Genomic DNA, 16,423 nt, shown 5'->3' on the forward strand with positions numbered 1-16,423 from the left:
TGCTCTGATAGTGGATACATCTCCCTAGAACACAAGGTTACTTATAGCTACAGAACCTGATTGAAGAGAAAGAACTGAGAATAATTTCAATTTTAGTGTTTTAAGTGTTCTATTCTTATAGAATACATATATTCTATAAGAATAGAACACTTAAAATATTCTTATTCTATGTTCTATTCTTATAGAATATATAGATAGATCTATCTATATAGATATAGAATATATATATCTATATATATTCTATATCACATAAAACCCTAAAACTGAAATTATTCTTTTTTTGGTTATTTGGGGGTTATTTGGGGGGAGCATGGGGGATAGAGCGAGAGCAAGAGTGAGAGGGTGCGCGCATGTGCTCATGCGTGAGCCAGAGTGGGGGAGGGAGTTGGAAGTTGGCAAGGGAGGTCTATCCCATGACCCTGAAGTCATGACCTGAGCTGAAATCAAGAGTCAGATGTTCAACCGACTGAGCCACTCAGGTACCCCTAAAATGAAGTAATTCTAAAGTCAAAATAATATACACATTGATTATTACCTGCTCTAACTGTAGAGGTGCAGGTCTCAATGGATACTAGTCCTTCGTCTAAAACTGGTACCTGGGATTTCAGGGTAAGGATTTTCCTTTAGAAACAGAAACACATGCGTTAGTGTTTGAGAAGATCCACCTGCTCTTCCCTGCTCTAACCCCACTCTCTCTGCTACCTGTCATTTTTGGTAATAAAAAATCAAAGTTTGGAGAACTTAATACCACCCAAGTTCATTTTGAGTAACACTATAACATTTGTAAGTGAACAAAACTGTATTTGGTATTCACACTTTCTAATATGCATGGCCTTAAACTACAAATAAAATTGTTTTAAAATGCTCGTCAATATAGATTACACTTATGCCAGTTTTTAATTTTCTGTGGGCACATTCTTAAGTCTTCAGATATTATAGAGTATTTCCTATATACTCAGTAAAATGAGGTTCAATATTTTAGTATTATCTGGAAAGAGTATGAAAAAAGACTCACAGTAGGAGACCAGTGGTACCTGCATTAAGCCACTTCGTGTAAATAAGTTCTGGAAATATGGGCACAGTAATCCCCTCCTATTCTGAACAGACCCTTTCCCAAAACCTAATAAAAGCATGCTCGTTTTTTAAAAATGGGACAAATAAAATTATAAAGTAAAATCAAGAAAAAAACATACATTTGGAATATATACCCAATTTATAGATCTGCAGGGAGAGGGAAAGAAGAGGAAGAAGTAGACTCTCCACTGAGCAGGGAGCTTGATGAGGGGCTCAATCCCAGGACCTTGAGATCATGACCTGAGCTGAAGGCAGATGCCCTTAGAGATGTATTTTTAAGACTTATATCTGTTTCATGATGTTAGGATAACCAAGAAGCAACAACTAATACATTTACATTTTAAAAGGACCTAGGCTTGTCACGATGGTGACTATTTACCTAGATCACCAGGAACCACAACGTTTGTTGTCAGGTGATTACTCTCTGCTTTGCAATTTGTTGCAATTCTCTGTCAAACCCATTGCCAAAAGTATTTTCATTAAAATTCAAGAAACATTAGAATTAAATCATCAATCTACATAATGCTTTTATAATATTGTTTCCTCCCACTTTTTCTCTGGAGGCCTGGCGAAGATTCCAACCAGCTAATCAGGATTTGTCTTCTCAGAAGGGAAGCACATGATGGAGGTCAGTGTGTGAGACGTGACTATTACAACAGTGATTTCTGTGGGTGGGTGTGAACCCCCTCAGGACTTACAAAGCACTGAACCACTTAGGGTATCTTAAAGGATCGTGTTATATATGGATTAACCTCAGTAAATCACCCTTACGACTTCATAATAATCAAAGCTGCAACTTTTCTGAATCCTCTCAACAGTGCCAAGGCACAAGGCATCCAGCCTTGCAACGGGAGGAGGGGGTTTTGCCAGAGGGGCCGTCAGTCACCTCACTGATGAGCTCAGCTGACTTTCAGGAAAGGAATGATGTAGTGGTTTATAGTCTAACACAAGCTGCCCTATGATCTTGATCTAAGATCTATGACCTTGCTGCAGATCATAAACCGTTTGGGACCTGGCCTCAGGCTGGCAGACCTCATATGGTCCAGTATAGTGCCTGAATGTACAGACACTGAATAAAACCAACCAGGAGCTTAACAGTTCAAGCAGTCATTGCAAATGAAAACCTTTGCTGGAATCTTGTATTCACCAAATGGCAGGGAGCAAAACTGCCTCCAAGCCATGGCCCCCACATTCCACCTTGGTGCTGCAGGAGACTCACCTCATCTACCCAAAACCACTGAACCCAGGAGGGGCCAGAGGAATGCACGGCTTCATCAGAAACACGATCCCCAAAGAATATAGGAGATCTGCCTTACTTCATCATGACTGTATGTTCCAGAAATGTCTAGCATCAATCTAAAACTTCACAGCAACTACTCTATAACACATGCTCATACAAATGAAGGTCCTTCGTAACAGAAACCACTACCAAAGTAGGAATGCCCACTAAAATAAAATAAAACTAAATATAATAAAAGCTCCTCTACGCGTGGAATACGAAGCTACCGGCTTACCACTTCGTCACACTCTGTGCACACGTGAAGCCTGCCCTACTAGCTTACCCGTCGTGGTCTGGCGGAGCACAGCAGGAAGTTTCACCTCCTGGAATGGGGTGCAAGGGACAGAGGTCTGCGGGTACCTCCTCTTCAATCAAGAGGTCCTTCGTCTCCAGATCGGCGACAGTGCCTACAAATCATGCATGAGCAACAGTCACAACCACTTCTGCCAAATGTTACCGAGTACTCCCGATCTTCCCTGGATGATTACTTGTAACAAGCTGCTGGATCTGCTTTTTTGTACTTTTAGGTTTACTCTGTTGGCCTCAGAACGGCAACAGGTCCTTCTAATAGTCTGAGCCCAGTCTGGTAACCCCCCGTACCCTACCACTTCTCTCAGTCGGGGCCCAATGTATGATGCTATACATAGGTCGACTCAGTCCTCGACAACCAAAGTGGGGAGGACTATTATCCTCATTTTACAGATGAGGACACAGAAGCACACAGATACACTATCCCAGGCCTACTAAGTAGCTGAGATGCAATTCTAGCCTATTTTATCCTATAGTTTGTGCTATATAACCCCCCATGAAAACAATAAAAAGTTTCTATTTGAGATTGCCTCCTCTTTTTAGGAATCATCAATGAAGATAAAGTCATGAACATTCTCCTCCGTTTTATCATTTTAGAGCACATCTGGACTGATGTACACTTGTAGACAGAGGCTGTTCATGAGTCCTAGGCTCTTAGAGCAATAACGATTGTGTTTATTACATAGAGACATCACAGGCCTAAAGAAACCAGTATGATAAAGATACTTATTGAAGTGATTTAGTTTTGCAGATTCTAAGTTAGGAGTTACCCTTAAATATGCTTATTAAACCTGTGCAGGGCTACGAAACAAAAAACGGACTGAATTTTCTGATCTGATTCTAGGCCAAGTCTCTCCCCGCTCTCTGGTGCCTCCCTGGCCCCTTCCTTGCCTCCTACCGGAGTGTTTTTCCAGCTACACTGTAAGTGCTCGTTTGCTTATATAGCTAGTCCCCTAGGCTCTAAATTACTTGCAGTCAGCGGCAGGCTCCCCAACACGGAGCACACTCGCTGGGGGGCTCGCCGGTTCTCCACAGACATTAGGAGCTCAAAATCTTTTTGATATAGAAGTAAACATAAAGACTCTAAATTCATGGGCCTCTGGGTATCTGGTTTGTCTAGTGATTATTCTGGAATTACGGATGATGAAGAGAATGATGGATCTGGTTTCTGAGCAGCCTTCCAGAAAGTTGAGGTTGCTGGACAAGTCAGAAACTATAACAACAACCTAGACTGTAGAGTCAGTATTATTACTTCTTACAGCTGTAGGAGAGGGCCTTAAGGCAGATGTATGCATTGTGTCTAGAATATAGTACACTGTGATTGTGTATTATTTAATCCTGAAGCTTTGTGCACGGTGGGAAGACTTCTACTACACATTTTTTAAATATCTAGAAAGGAGTTCTTACCCATTTCTTTCTCCAGGTCTGGAGGACTCGTTTCGGATTCAAGCACATCTTTATCACTGTCCTTCTCAGTCGCTTCAGTTAAGTTGATAATGAGTTCTGTGGAAGAGTGCCTTGGCCTCAGGGCCACGAAACTGTCTTCCAAGTCTCCCGGGGAAGGTGCATCCTGATACTCCAAGGTTGTCTGGTCTGACCTGGTGGAGGCTCCGCTACTCTCTTGGCTCATATCCAGTTTCTCCAAACTCTGGGAAGGGGCGTCCTGGGACCTTAATTCTACTTCCTGATGGTCCTTTTCAGGACTACTCAGGGAAAAGGCTGTTGTCTTGGCTTTGTTCTTTAGCCATTCACTTTTTGCTGGACCTCCACATTTATGGAGAGGTGTAGTAACAGACAGTTTCGTCCTACTGTCATCTGTACCCTGTCAAGTAAAAGGTTTCGAAAAAAATAATTTACTAGGAGAAATCAGTCGAGTCTAAGCTCTCCATCTCCAATCAATAGTAACTGATTACTTACAACCTTTTCATGTTTGGTATTTCTCTAGATTCTCTTCTCAGTCAAAACTCACTATAAATCCATTCTCTCCAGATACATGAAAGTTAATGGTTGTTAATGTTTCCCTGATTGGGAATAAAACGGTATTTCTCAAAGACTCAAACACAAAATAGGCAAGACAACCCACTACCATTAAATGGTTTCCTATTAACCCACAATGGAACTCTGACTACATACCGTCTCAAGAGACACCCAATTAAGAACATAGTAATAAGACAGGCAACACAATATAAGGTAAAAACAAAACAAAACAAAACACATAGACTAAGAAATGAGGAGGTCTTGGGGCGCCTGGGTGGTTCAGTTGGTTAAGCATATGTCTTTGGCTCAGGTCATGATCCCAGGGTCCTGGGGTTGAGCACCGCATTGGGCTCCCTGCTCAATGGAGAGCCTACTTCTCCCTTTTCCTCTGCCTGCTGCTCTGCCTACTTGTGCTCTCTACCTGTCAAATAAAAAATAAAATCTTTAAAAAAAAAAAAAAAAAGAAAAGAGGGGCGCCTGGGTGGCTCAGTGGGTTAAAGCTGCTCAGGTCATGATCCCAGGGTCCTGGGACTGAGCCCCACACTGGGCTTTCTGCTTAGCAGGGAGCCTGTTTCCCTTCCTCTCTCTCTGCCTACTTGTGATCTCCGTCTGTCAAATAAATAAAATCTTAAAAAAAAAAAAAAAAGCAATTAGGAGATCTTGACTAAAGTCCCACTTCTGCCACCAATTAGCCGTTTGATTATAGGCAATTTACTTGGTCTTCTGGGCCTTATTTTAAAACTTCAGTTGTAAATGATGGGTCTGGCTTGGCTAGTTAGTGCCAGGAGATTTTTTCTGAACCAGTGTTTTCTGATTTCATGCCTATCTATGAGATTGTATTTAAATATCTATAAGCATATTGATTTATCTGGGGCACCAGGGTGGCTCAGTCAGTTAAGCATCTGTCTCGGTCAGGTCATAATCTCAGGGTCCTGGGACAGAGCCCCGAGTCAGGCTCCCTGCTCAGTGGGGAGTCCACCTCTCCCTCTGCCCCTCCTCTGGCTCATGCTCTTTCTCTCCCCACCCCCTGCAAATCGATTTATCTTTTTACTTGTAAATACTAATATAGTCTTAATTTGTTCTAAATATTGTCAAACTTACTCCAGGAGTCCGTTTTGTGGCCATGCTTTCTTCCATAAATGAAATTCTAGTTTCCTTAAGTCGTGAAGGAGGGGTAATGGATCTTCCAGGTGACAGAGAGGGAGAGGGTAAAGGTGGTGTTCGAAGTCCAGACCTTAAGATGGACTGAGGAGTGAACTCGGCAAATCCAGAAGAAGTAACTGACATGGCCAAAGTTTTCGCTCTCTGCAACAAACGTATAGAATTCCACCATTAGTATTTGTAAAAGCCACTTACATTAAGGACAGAGAAGGCCAACTGAGTCACAATGGTGCCTATATACTCAACTCTAATAAACACATCAGTAAAAGGTTTTATTATAGATTGCTGGAAAGAAAATACAAAATTCTACCCAAGAGATTTCTATACCTAAGGCTACAAAACACAAAACTATACCCACAATCACGCTTAAGGTCTTGGTTATTCCCAGTTTTATATGTTAATAAAGGTGCAGAGATCAATTATTTAATGGGTCCCTACAAAACTTTAGTTAGGTGAAGAGAAAGGACAGTATGTGTATAAAAAAACCAAGCTTAATTACAGCAAATTAATACAAAATGATAAGCCTGACTTTAAGAATGTTTTATAAGAAATACAATTTCATCACATAAGTCCACCAGTAACTGATGGATAACTTATGAGAATCCTGATTTACCAGAGTAACAATAATTAGCACAGAAGCTATTTTAAGCTTATTTATTTATAAGAAGCTTATTTAAGAAGATTAAAAAAAAAGGTACTCCCCCCCCACCCCACAAAGGCTTAAAGCTGCAATAATCCCTTCCCTTCACTTCTCCTCTGAAGGACTAGCAACGCAGATGGTTGTACCCCATTAGATCACCAAATTCCATTGTATCTGTTAGGTTATACTGATTCTTTTTCAAGACTACTTTGGGTAGCAGACACAAAATTATTCCTTGATTTAGAGAATACAAAATGTGATTTATTTTTAATGGATGAAAACTGGAATCACAGCCCTGGAGAGTAAATATCAGGCACTCACCAACCTTCTCTTCCACTTCTTTCAGTAACTATTTTAGGACTGACATTTGTTGAACTATCTTTTATTCACCTCAGAATGTAAGAATGTGGGATGCCTCAGTGGCTCAGTTGGTTAAATGTCTGCCTTCTGCCCAGGTCATGATCCCAGAGTCCTGAGACTGAGTCTCGTGTCAGCTCCCTCAGAGGTGAGCCTGCTTCTTCTCCCTCTCCCTCTCTCACTCCTCCCCTGCTTGTTCTCTCTCTTATAAATTAAAAAAAAAAAAAAAGAAGAAGAAGAAGAAGAAGAAGGAGGAGGAAAGAAAAAGCAAGAAGCCCCTAGCTTCACTTTCTATGCGGAATATCCAGAAACAATGGAAAGAAATGAAGGTAGGGCACCTCCAAGACTCAATCCACAACACTGGACAGGTAGCCAGTGCACACAACTGCTATGAAACCATTCTGACAACGGGATGGGAAAAGGTGCCTGCACCCTGCCACCACAAGTCTAATTTCGTGGTTTCCCAACTAATTATTTATCAGAGATGGTGGAGGAAAAGAAATTAAGACAGATTTACTGCTAGTAAGAAGGAGTAACAGAGTGCAGTTTCATCAAAGGAGTGAGAGAATATAAATTAAAAAGAAACCAGAGAACTAAAAGCTTCTGACAGAAGGAAGAAGTAACAGCAAAATGGCAGCAGAAATGGCATGGGACGGGGGCAAACCCAGGAATGTGAAAACTTTTTTCAGAGGTTTAAAATTAAGGTTTCAACTTGTAATAACCAGAGACTTGGATTACTCTCCGAACAACAATGTATTTGTAACTGTTAACCTTGAGTATAACATCAGGGAAGCACAGGTCAAGTCTTGTAAAGTCTTATTTAAGAAGATTAAAAAAAAAGGTACTCCCCCCCACCCCACAAAGGCTTAAAGCTGTCAGTTATCCAGAGATATCAGAGATAGCTTATTTCTCCCTGCTGTGTGACAAGTGAGAACTTCCTAGCTTTACTAGGAACACGAGGTATATAATACTCACCTTCACCACAAAAGGAGTTTCAAGCACATGTAGTTCTACAGTCCTAGAGGGACTGTGATGTGATCCTTTCAACAATGAACTGGATGCTAGGTATACAGGAGATCTTTTGGGGGTTTGCTGAATAAACCCCAAACGCTGACAAGGCTGGCGCACAGGATGGACGACCAGATCCAGTGGCCTGTAAGCACAGCACGCACACATGTACACAAAAAGATCCAGGTGACAGTGAAAACATAAAAAATTTAGTATACCATTAGACTCCATATTCACTGTTAAAATAGGGTAACCACATGAAATTGTAAGTTCAGTGAGGATATTAATATCATACTTAAAAAAAGTCAGAAAATTAATTCAGTAGTAAAACCAAGAATTAGGAATTCTGGATAACGATAAAAAAGAAAGCTCTAGTCCCCCGCCCTTTTACCAATAATTACTATAAAATAAATACATTTTTATGAACACATTAAAACTCATTTTATCTACATGTGATATACATAATGAATACTGGCTTGCTTTACCTTTATGGTTTTTATTGCAATAAAAGACTGAGCACCAACACACACAAAAAGTTAATTTTTTCAAATTAAAGAGTTCAACGACAAAATGGAATCTCCAGAATCTGCTGGTTTTCTATAAAGTCCTGATGCAGTTCATGCAAATGATAAAACTAACCTCATCAGTAACTTGTATTAAATATGCATAGTCCCATCAGTTTAAAAACTTACAGATAAAGAATTTAAAGTGAAATTTTCAGGTTACAATTTCTAATGGGCCATTTGCATAGGCAATTTCCTAACGAATAGTCTATTTTACGGACCATTTCCTAGCAATACAAACAATGTATTTTTACTTCCCTAAAGTGACTCTGGTTCGGCTGAGAATGACCAGAAAGGTCCAGCATGTCCCCGCGCCTGGGCATGAAACCACCACATGGCTGTGCCTCGCCGTCCCATCCTCTACCTTCAAATGAGATCCTCACGGGTGGGACAGTGGAGCACAGAGCCCAGATGGGTGCCTGAAGACCCAGCCTGGTGCCCGGTGGGAAATACTACTGGAAGCATTTCCTTAATCCTACTGCTGCTTATTCTGTACTAAGCACAGCTTAGAGAGATTTCCACCAAACCAAGAATATCCCATCAGGCCACTAACACTTGTTTCTCTATTGTCGAATTCTTCTTTTCCTTCTCTACTTCACTTGTATTCAAAATCTGTTATTTGTAAACCATTTGCTCACTTTTATACTGAACTATCCCAAATTGGAATTTTGTTAGTTGTCTTGCACTGTGCTAGTATTCCTGCTCAAGATGTTTAATCATTATCAAGGACTCCTTCTCAAAAGCAGGGCCTGTCCAACAAAGGTACCTACTGAGTAAAAGCAAAATTCTTATAAGACAATGTATCTAAATTATACTAAAACAATTATCAAGAAAATATTTTTGGATTATGATATTTTGTTTTTATTATATCCTCTTTAAAAATGTTAAATACTTCATCGTATCTTAAGATTTCCACAAATCTTTGGGCATGGTATACATTAGTAATGCATTTCATATCAAACACACACACAACACACACTGCACAGCACAGCACTAGCCTTACTGTACGCAGTACCGAGGGATGCGACCTCGGCTATTCCACCGAAAGATGGGCCAGTCACAAGCCATTGAGTTTACTCACTACCCACTAACGCAAACCAGTTTGAAACACAGTATTAGGGAACAGAATGATTTCTATAAAAATAAATATTCACACCTCAATTGACTTTCTTCCATCTGAGTTAATCATAGCTTTGAAGGATTCTCATTATACTTCTTTTTCTTTAGGTCCTTAGGCCATTAGTCATGAGTCTGAAAACTTTTATTAATTGCTCCCTTCTTGAACCCCAGATCTATTGAAGTACAAAGGGACTGAGAAAAAGTGACTTGTGGGGAAAAAATTGGAACTACTGCTAGGAAAACAGAATGATAATAATAATGACTTTTATTTGAAATAATCTTCCTGGTAATTAAAGGAAAACAACATCAATCTAATTAAATCCAAACCCCCCAAACAGAAAACCTTCTCATGCTTTGAAAATATGCCCACTCTAAACAGCTTTTGACTCCGTTTGTAAATTATTAACTTATTCTGAGTACCTTATTCTATTGTAAATTCAGATCATTTTATTTTCAAAAAATAACATAATTTTGTTGTTGATAAAATGTAAACAATCAAATTTATAACGATCATAAGCATGTTTTGAGACACTTGTTCTCTGCTATTGAGAATATGAACATCTTTTTCAACTACCCAATATTCTGAGATGAAATACAATTACCATTTCATCTTGGATACAGAAGTTTGACTTACTATTTATTTACTTTTCTAATATTACAGTTTAAGTTGTACAAGTATTACTGATCTGAAGCCACGGAAGGCATTTTAGTGGGCTCTGTCGTACAGAAGTTTCAATAAGCCAAAATTAGTTAACGATTTCCAAAAATAACTTTTGCTCAGGATCAATCAACAAGGAAATTGTATTAAAAGAAGTTACCAGTTTATTTTGCTCATGATTTTTAATAAAACAAAGTTCACTTCTTTTCTCTAAGCATCTGAAACCATTAAGCCAAAATTCTAAGCAGGCTAGCAGCTGGTGCTAAAATTACTGTGCTACCCCCCAAATTATTTAAAAATAAATAAATAAAAAATTAAAAGCATTAAAAAAGTATTAAAACTTATTCAAGAATTTAAAATACTGCAACATTTTAAAGGTAATTGAAAATGACAGTGTAATTATTATCTAATACTGTGACTTTAAAATGATTTAACTAAGTCTTACCTAGAAGCTTTTTGTGATGCTTTTAAAATTGGTGTTCCAACAAATGCCTCAGGCACTTGCTGATGTGGCAGAGGAGAGGGTTCTCTTTTAGGACTACAAAGAAAATAAAAATGTAACTTCTCAGTACGTATTACAGAGAGTATTAAACTATGCTTTTTAAAAAAGGCGTTATCAGGTAGGAGAGGAGGGCTTTCACTTTTTGTACCTTTCTGCTTATTTACAAATAACAATAAACATAACTGCTTTTAAAGACAAAAAAATTTTCCTACAATCAAAATACTCAACATAGAGTTTTTCCTTTTTGCACAGACTAATAAACTCTAAGACTGGATGGCTCATGATTGCTTCGGATACCAGGGAAAGAAAAACGAGCGGCAAGACCATAAGGTGTTAAGGGAAGAGTACCTCTTGGAGGCTGAGGCTGAGGTGCCACCTTTAGGTTCAGTGCATGCCCAAATCTCTCCGATTTTAGATAACACATTACTGATGAAAGCAGATCTTGTTAACACAGCCCCTGCTGCAGCTTGCTTTGTAACAGTGGATAATGGTTGGGGTCTAGAAACTGTAAAACAAAGAACGCAAGTTCAGGGTTTACTTTCCTTTCTAAACCAGGATTTTACCAGAAGATGAATATGAGTGACTAGGACATAGGGCTCACAAGATAAGCAGTTACAGGTTATACTTAGTTCAGCAACATCTATGCAGAAATAGAACTTGGGACTTTTGAGAGGTGGAGATAATTTACTGTACGTGTTCTCTAAAAGGTGGACGGGAGTGTCCAAACGAAATAAAACGAGATCCTTTATTCTGTTCTGCCCTAATAAATCAGTTATAAAAACCTCTAAGAAAACTTTACATTTGGGGAGAGCAGAGCGGCCCACCAGAAAAAAAAAAAAGCAAAAATGAGCTGAATGTGAGAACAACAGTTTCACGAGATAAATTGCTTGATGTCCTTTCTCACCAAAGATATGTTTTTATGATAGTATTCAATCAAATCTTACCTTCTCGAAGAACTGGTGATGTGGACAGGTGGTAAGGCTTAGCTTGCTCAACAGCTAATCTTCGCTGGATTTTAGGAAGGACTTTCCCATACTGCTCTACTATAGCATTTCGAACCTCTGATCTCTCCCGCAAACAAGGATCACGGTCATTCTATTAAACATGCCATAAACCGTAAACATTTATTCTTCAAAAGTGCTATGTTTATGTTTATGTATTTACCATTTAAAACAGAATTCTGAATACCTAACAATATCTTCCTTCTCCGATATCCATTCTTCCAAACCAAGGACCTCCGACACACACCTGACTGCATTATCAGTCCCCATCTGTCCTGGGTTCCACCCCTCCCCCATCCAGGCTTGAGTTTTCTCCACAACTAACAATGGTCATCACGTACCAAGTATCTACGTGGGTCAGGCGACAGGTCACCTCTGACACATCGTGCGCATCCCCACAAACAGATACTGTCATTTTACTGATGGAAGAACCAAGGCTCCAAGAATGTGTTCCAAGCACGGCACAAAAGAGCATCTGTCTGAGCCCTGAAGTCCACGTTCCTCGAACCACGTAACTCCCACTGCTCCTCTACCTCCTCCTCTAGCTCCCCCTAAGTGAAGTGGTTAGTCTGGCAGGACTGTGGGCAGTTATCTAAATAGAAATGGCCAATGTAAATGGACCCAGGTAAGAATGTCCTGTTCCCAACGTGCTAGGGAAGGTCAGACGAGGCATCTCCAAGGTCGAGGGGATATGAAGAGCCTCGGTGGTTACTGAGCTAGAAACTCTCACACAACAGTTACCACTTCTCCTTACTCTCTTGGCCCCCATAATGGAACACATTTCACTATATACCGAAAAATTGGTCTTCAGAGTTTGATTCAGCCTCAGGGCAGAGACGTAATTGGCACGCTGCAGATAGTGAACTAGAAGGAATTCGTGATTCCGAACATTGGTGCTGGACTGCAAGAATCTCACCAAGCAGTCCTAGGAAGAAGCAAAACACTTGTTAGCTACTCCCTTCTCCTGCATTTCCGACAAGCGCGTGCTGGGGCATTGTTACCTGCTCGAGTTCTGTGAAAGGCAGCTTCAGCAAGTCCTCCATGAGGCCTGTCTCCTGGCAGACTCTGTACGTGTGCGTCAGGAGATGCTCGATGTTCAGACTGGTGGAGTGCTGCCGCAGGAATGTCCAGGCCTCCACCATGTACCTGAAACAGCGTTCCGCGAGACCTAGTGTTAGGAAAGCCGTTGGAAGCTTTCCAAACGAGCGACCCACCTACAGAATTTCAGTGACACTCTGGGTTTGTAACGCTGGAGAACTCTGAGCTTTTCTTAAACACACGTCACGGCATCAAGACGTCTGCTGATCTCACGAGCAGACTTCGTGTGAGGCTGTTCTGGGTCGTTATTGGAGTACAGGACAGGAAAGCACAGAGCATACAAGGGCGTGAGAAGAAGAGCATCACTGTGGTGTGGCAGAGAAAGCCGGGCCCTTACGGATGCACGCCAGGCAGGAGAGCAGTGGAAGGGGAAGGGAGCAAAGACCTACCCGGGCACCATTGTGTTTAAGGGATGCTGACGGGCTTATCTCAGTCAAAGAATATTCTGACCGATCTATAAGCAAGAGCTGACTGGAAAACATGGGTTAAATTAGGGAGTTTCAGACACCATGTGGGGGCATGAGACACTGTCTTCTGTGGGCAGTGAGACATCAACAGTGTTTCTCATAACATACTCTTGAAAAAACAAAAAACCAAGCTTCAAACTGTATCAGCAGTGACTATAATTGTAAAAAAATTAACCAATAAAGCCTATACATGTTTATGTACTTATTTACTTAAATAGGTAACAAAATGTCTTGAAAGATATACACTAAAATTGTCAGAACTTTTGGAGGGGCTGAAAACTTTCAGAGCTGTGAGAGGTAGAATACATGGCAAGTACATATGAGTACCAGGAAATAATTTTTCTTAAAAAGGCCATCATTTACCAAATTCTAAGTCAACACATAATTTTGGTTTCAAGGGACAACTTCATAAAAAAGCTTTAGCTGTGGTTATTGAAATAGTCACAAATACTGACATAAAAACTTGTTAATAAATAACCAAGACACATATAAGAAACACAGAATATGTGAACTAAGTCACGTCGATTAATATTCAGCATGGAAATACATGGAAGAATAACTTGCACAGCACTGAGCCAGGCTTCCTGTGGATATAAAGTTCCTCAGGGAAGAAAAGAGCTCCCTGTGCTGACAGGCCAGGCAGGGCCAACTGTTCATTTTCTTGTTCTGGGACCAGAATATTTTAACATACTCTGCAGGACTTACAAAGGTTACGAACCCAGATAACTAACAAATTTACAGGTATTCCCTAAAAATCTAAAACTGCCTTGTATTTCACCCCATACCAGGACAGGGAGGAGAGTATGATTGTTATAAACCTGAGTGTCTTAGGGGGGTAAATTTTTTCCTGCCTAAAAAATATGGGAGTATGAAAATGAGCACATTTTTATAGACAGAAAAATAAACAAGAAGAATGAATAAGTATATCAACATAAATTAAAAATAAACCATATGATCATAAAGTTGAAGTAGGTAGGACATTATCTATTTGTAGAATCCAATGTAAGACTGGTATATGGAACCTTCACCATACTATTCTATTTCTGTATACACTGAAATCTTCTTTTAAAAATGCTTTTACCAAAATATATTTCAGATAAATCAATACCTAAATGATAAAACAAAAACCACAAAAGTGGGCAGATACCATGAAGAGAACTAAAAACAAAAAATGACATTAAAGTGAAAAAACAAACACAAAAGTCAAATGAAAATACTGATAATTCTGATTTCATGATTTTCAACATAACAAAATCCATTCTAAAACAAAGTAAAAAGACAAATGACAAACAAGAGGGGAAAAAAACCCTATGATTACTATCCCTAACACACAAAAAGCTCTAACATGTTAGGAAGAATAATCTCAACAACACACACAAAAACAAAAGGCAGGTCACAAGCAGGAAATAGCAGCTTTATGAAAAGGTGCATTCTCTTATTATTTTGGTGAGATGAAACCCGTTACTCTGTTACCACTTTCACCCACCAGAGGGCAGTGTGCCGTGAGCTATCAAATGTCCCTTCCCCCAGTAGTTCCACTTTTAGGATTTTATGTCTTACAAACGAAATCTGCACCTGTGTAAAATGTATGGTTACTCACAGCAATGGTTAAAATAGCAACAGACTGAAAAATACCTAAATGTTCGCTGAGGCGAGCTGGTTCGATAAATACTGACACAGCACATCACAAGGAACTACTACGTAACTGTCAAAAGTCAGGAAAGTCTCTTTGTCCTATCAAGATATCAAGTCCAAATTAAACAGGAAAAAGTACACTGTAGCAAGACATAGAGTGTGCTGTTTGTATTGTAGCACTGTTTGTGTAGGGGTGGTAGGGAGAGGTGGTAGGGTAAATGCTGCTAGAAATGAGCCTGGAGCTGCTCCCATCACTAATGTGCTGTGATGGGACTATTACAAAGCTTTGGGGAAAAGAACGCTCCCCAAACAGCCCGTCATCACGAAGGGCGAACTTCTTCAGCAGAAGAGCTGAGGAGATGAAGGGTGTGTGTGATGGCGGGGCTGGGGCCTGCATCCTAGTAGCTTGAAGCCACACAGAGGGAGGTTCATTAAATGCTAGCAAGTGCTTTCAAAAAGGTGGGGTGGGAGTTTAAGTAGGAGGGGGAAGAAACATACATGCACTTGCTTACATAGGTCCACCACTAGAAATTATTAACACTGATGGGTACCAAGAAGCAGCGTAGCAGGCTGGAAATTCACTGTGTATCCTCCCGAACCTTTTGGAAGCATGTAAGTATTTTACTATTGAAAATTAAAAACAAAACAAAAGAAAAACCAACCCTAATTCCTGACCCTCCATCCACCAGTCCATGGAAATTTTCCAATTCAAAGTATGATGTCCACTCCTAATTGAGCAAATGTAGTAAGAGTAAGATTATGACTTATCGAATATTAATCTACCAGGAGAGTATACTTGAAGGCAAAGGGCAAATGATAATGTATTTTTCCATTTCCCCTCTAGCAGGAGACAACACTATCTCCAACTTCCAAGAAAGCCTGTTCCACTGCCAACACTGACGTAAATTTTAAAAATAAGAAAGCCCTCATACTCCACTACTTGATGAAGTTCTAGAACCTAGGTGAGGTTCGGTGGGCTGAGGTCTGGAGCCGATGACCAAGAAAGAATTCTTGAGACATCTTTGGTGCAAAATGGTGGTTTATTAAAGCACGGGGACAGGACCCGTGGGCAGGAAGAGCTGCTGCCCGGGGTTGTGAGGGTCAGCATGTTATATACCCCGCGGTTGGGGGACGGGGAGGAGAAGGGAGGTTTCAACGGGAGTTTTCATATGCTCTTCCTGCCCACCGAACCTCACCTAGGTTCTAGAACTTCATCAGGATCTACCCAGCAAACCACAAAAATGTGTTGTGAATGAACTGAAGGATAACAGATAACAAGGATCGCAGAGGAAAACAAGCAACCTTTCAAAGGTGTTTTTCCAAGATTCCAACATCTGTTTTTTCGATGTCAGCATTAGTGGTTAAGGACAACCTCTTTCAAGTCAGTAGACTGAACAGCTTTTATGCAACTGAAAATAATTTACATGCTGCCTGACTACTCAGTACTGGGACTCTTAACCCATTTTTTTAAACCTCTATCGCCGCTAGCTTCTTTAAATTTTGTCTTGCCCTTACGTTCATTCCAGATTTATTCAGCTAGTCAAATGTTTGTGGCTAATTCAAGTTATTTCATTT

General features: G+C 40.1%; 1 protein-coding gene across 6 annotated transcripts in view; it reads right to left on the reverse strand.

Moving 5' to 3' along the window:
• The window catches only part of AHCTF1 (AT-hook containing transcription factor 1), an 82,249-nt gene that overhangs the window by 11,659 nt on the left and 54,167 nt on the right, over positions 1-16,423 (reverse strand). For all 6 annotated transcript variants that reach the window (XM_059147007.1, XM_059147006.1, XM_059147005.1 and 3 more), the window contains 10 exons: positions 12,650-12,794; positions 12,442-12,573; positions 11,592-11,742; positions 10,996-11,152; positions 10,591-10,683; positions 7,773-7,950; positions 5,741-5,944; positions 4,070-4,484; positions 2,637-2,760; positions 536-621 (listed from right to left, as the gene is read on the reverse strand). In XM_059147007.1, coding sequence (XP_059002990.1) covers positions 536-621; positions 2,637-2,760; positions 4,070-4,484; positions 5,741-5,944; positions 7,773-7,950; positions 10,591-10,683; positions 10,996-11,152; positions 11,592-11,742; positions 12,442-12,573; positions 12,650-12,794 — 1,685 coding nt within the window. The remainder of the gene's footprint in view (positions 1-535; positions 622-2,636; positions 2,761-4,069; positions 4,485-5,740; positions 5,945-7,772; positions 7,951-10,590; positions 10,684-10,995; positions 11,153-11,591; positions 11,743-12,441; positions 12,574-12,649; positions 12,795-16,423) is intronic.

This window comes from Mustela lutreola, chromosome 14, assembly GCF_030435805.1.
Source record: "Mustela lutreola isolate mMusLut2 chromosome 14, mMusLut2.pri, whole genome shotgun sequence".
In the NCBI taxonomy this organism is placed as follows: Eukaryota; Metazoa; Chordata; class Mammalia; order Carnivora; family Mustelidae; genus Mustela; species Mustela lutreola.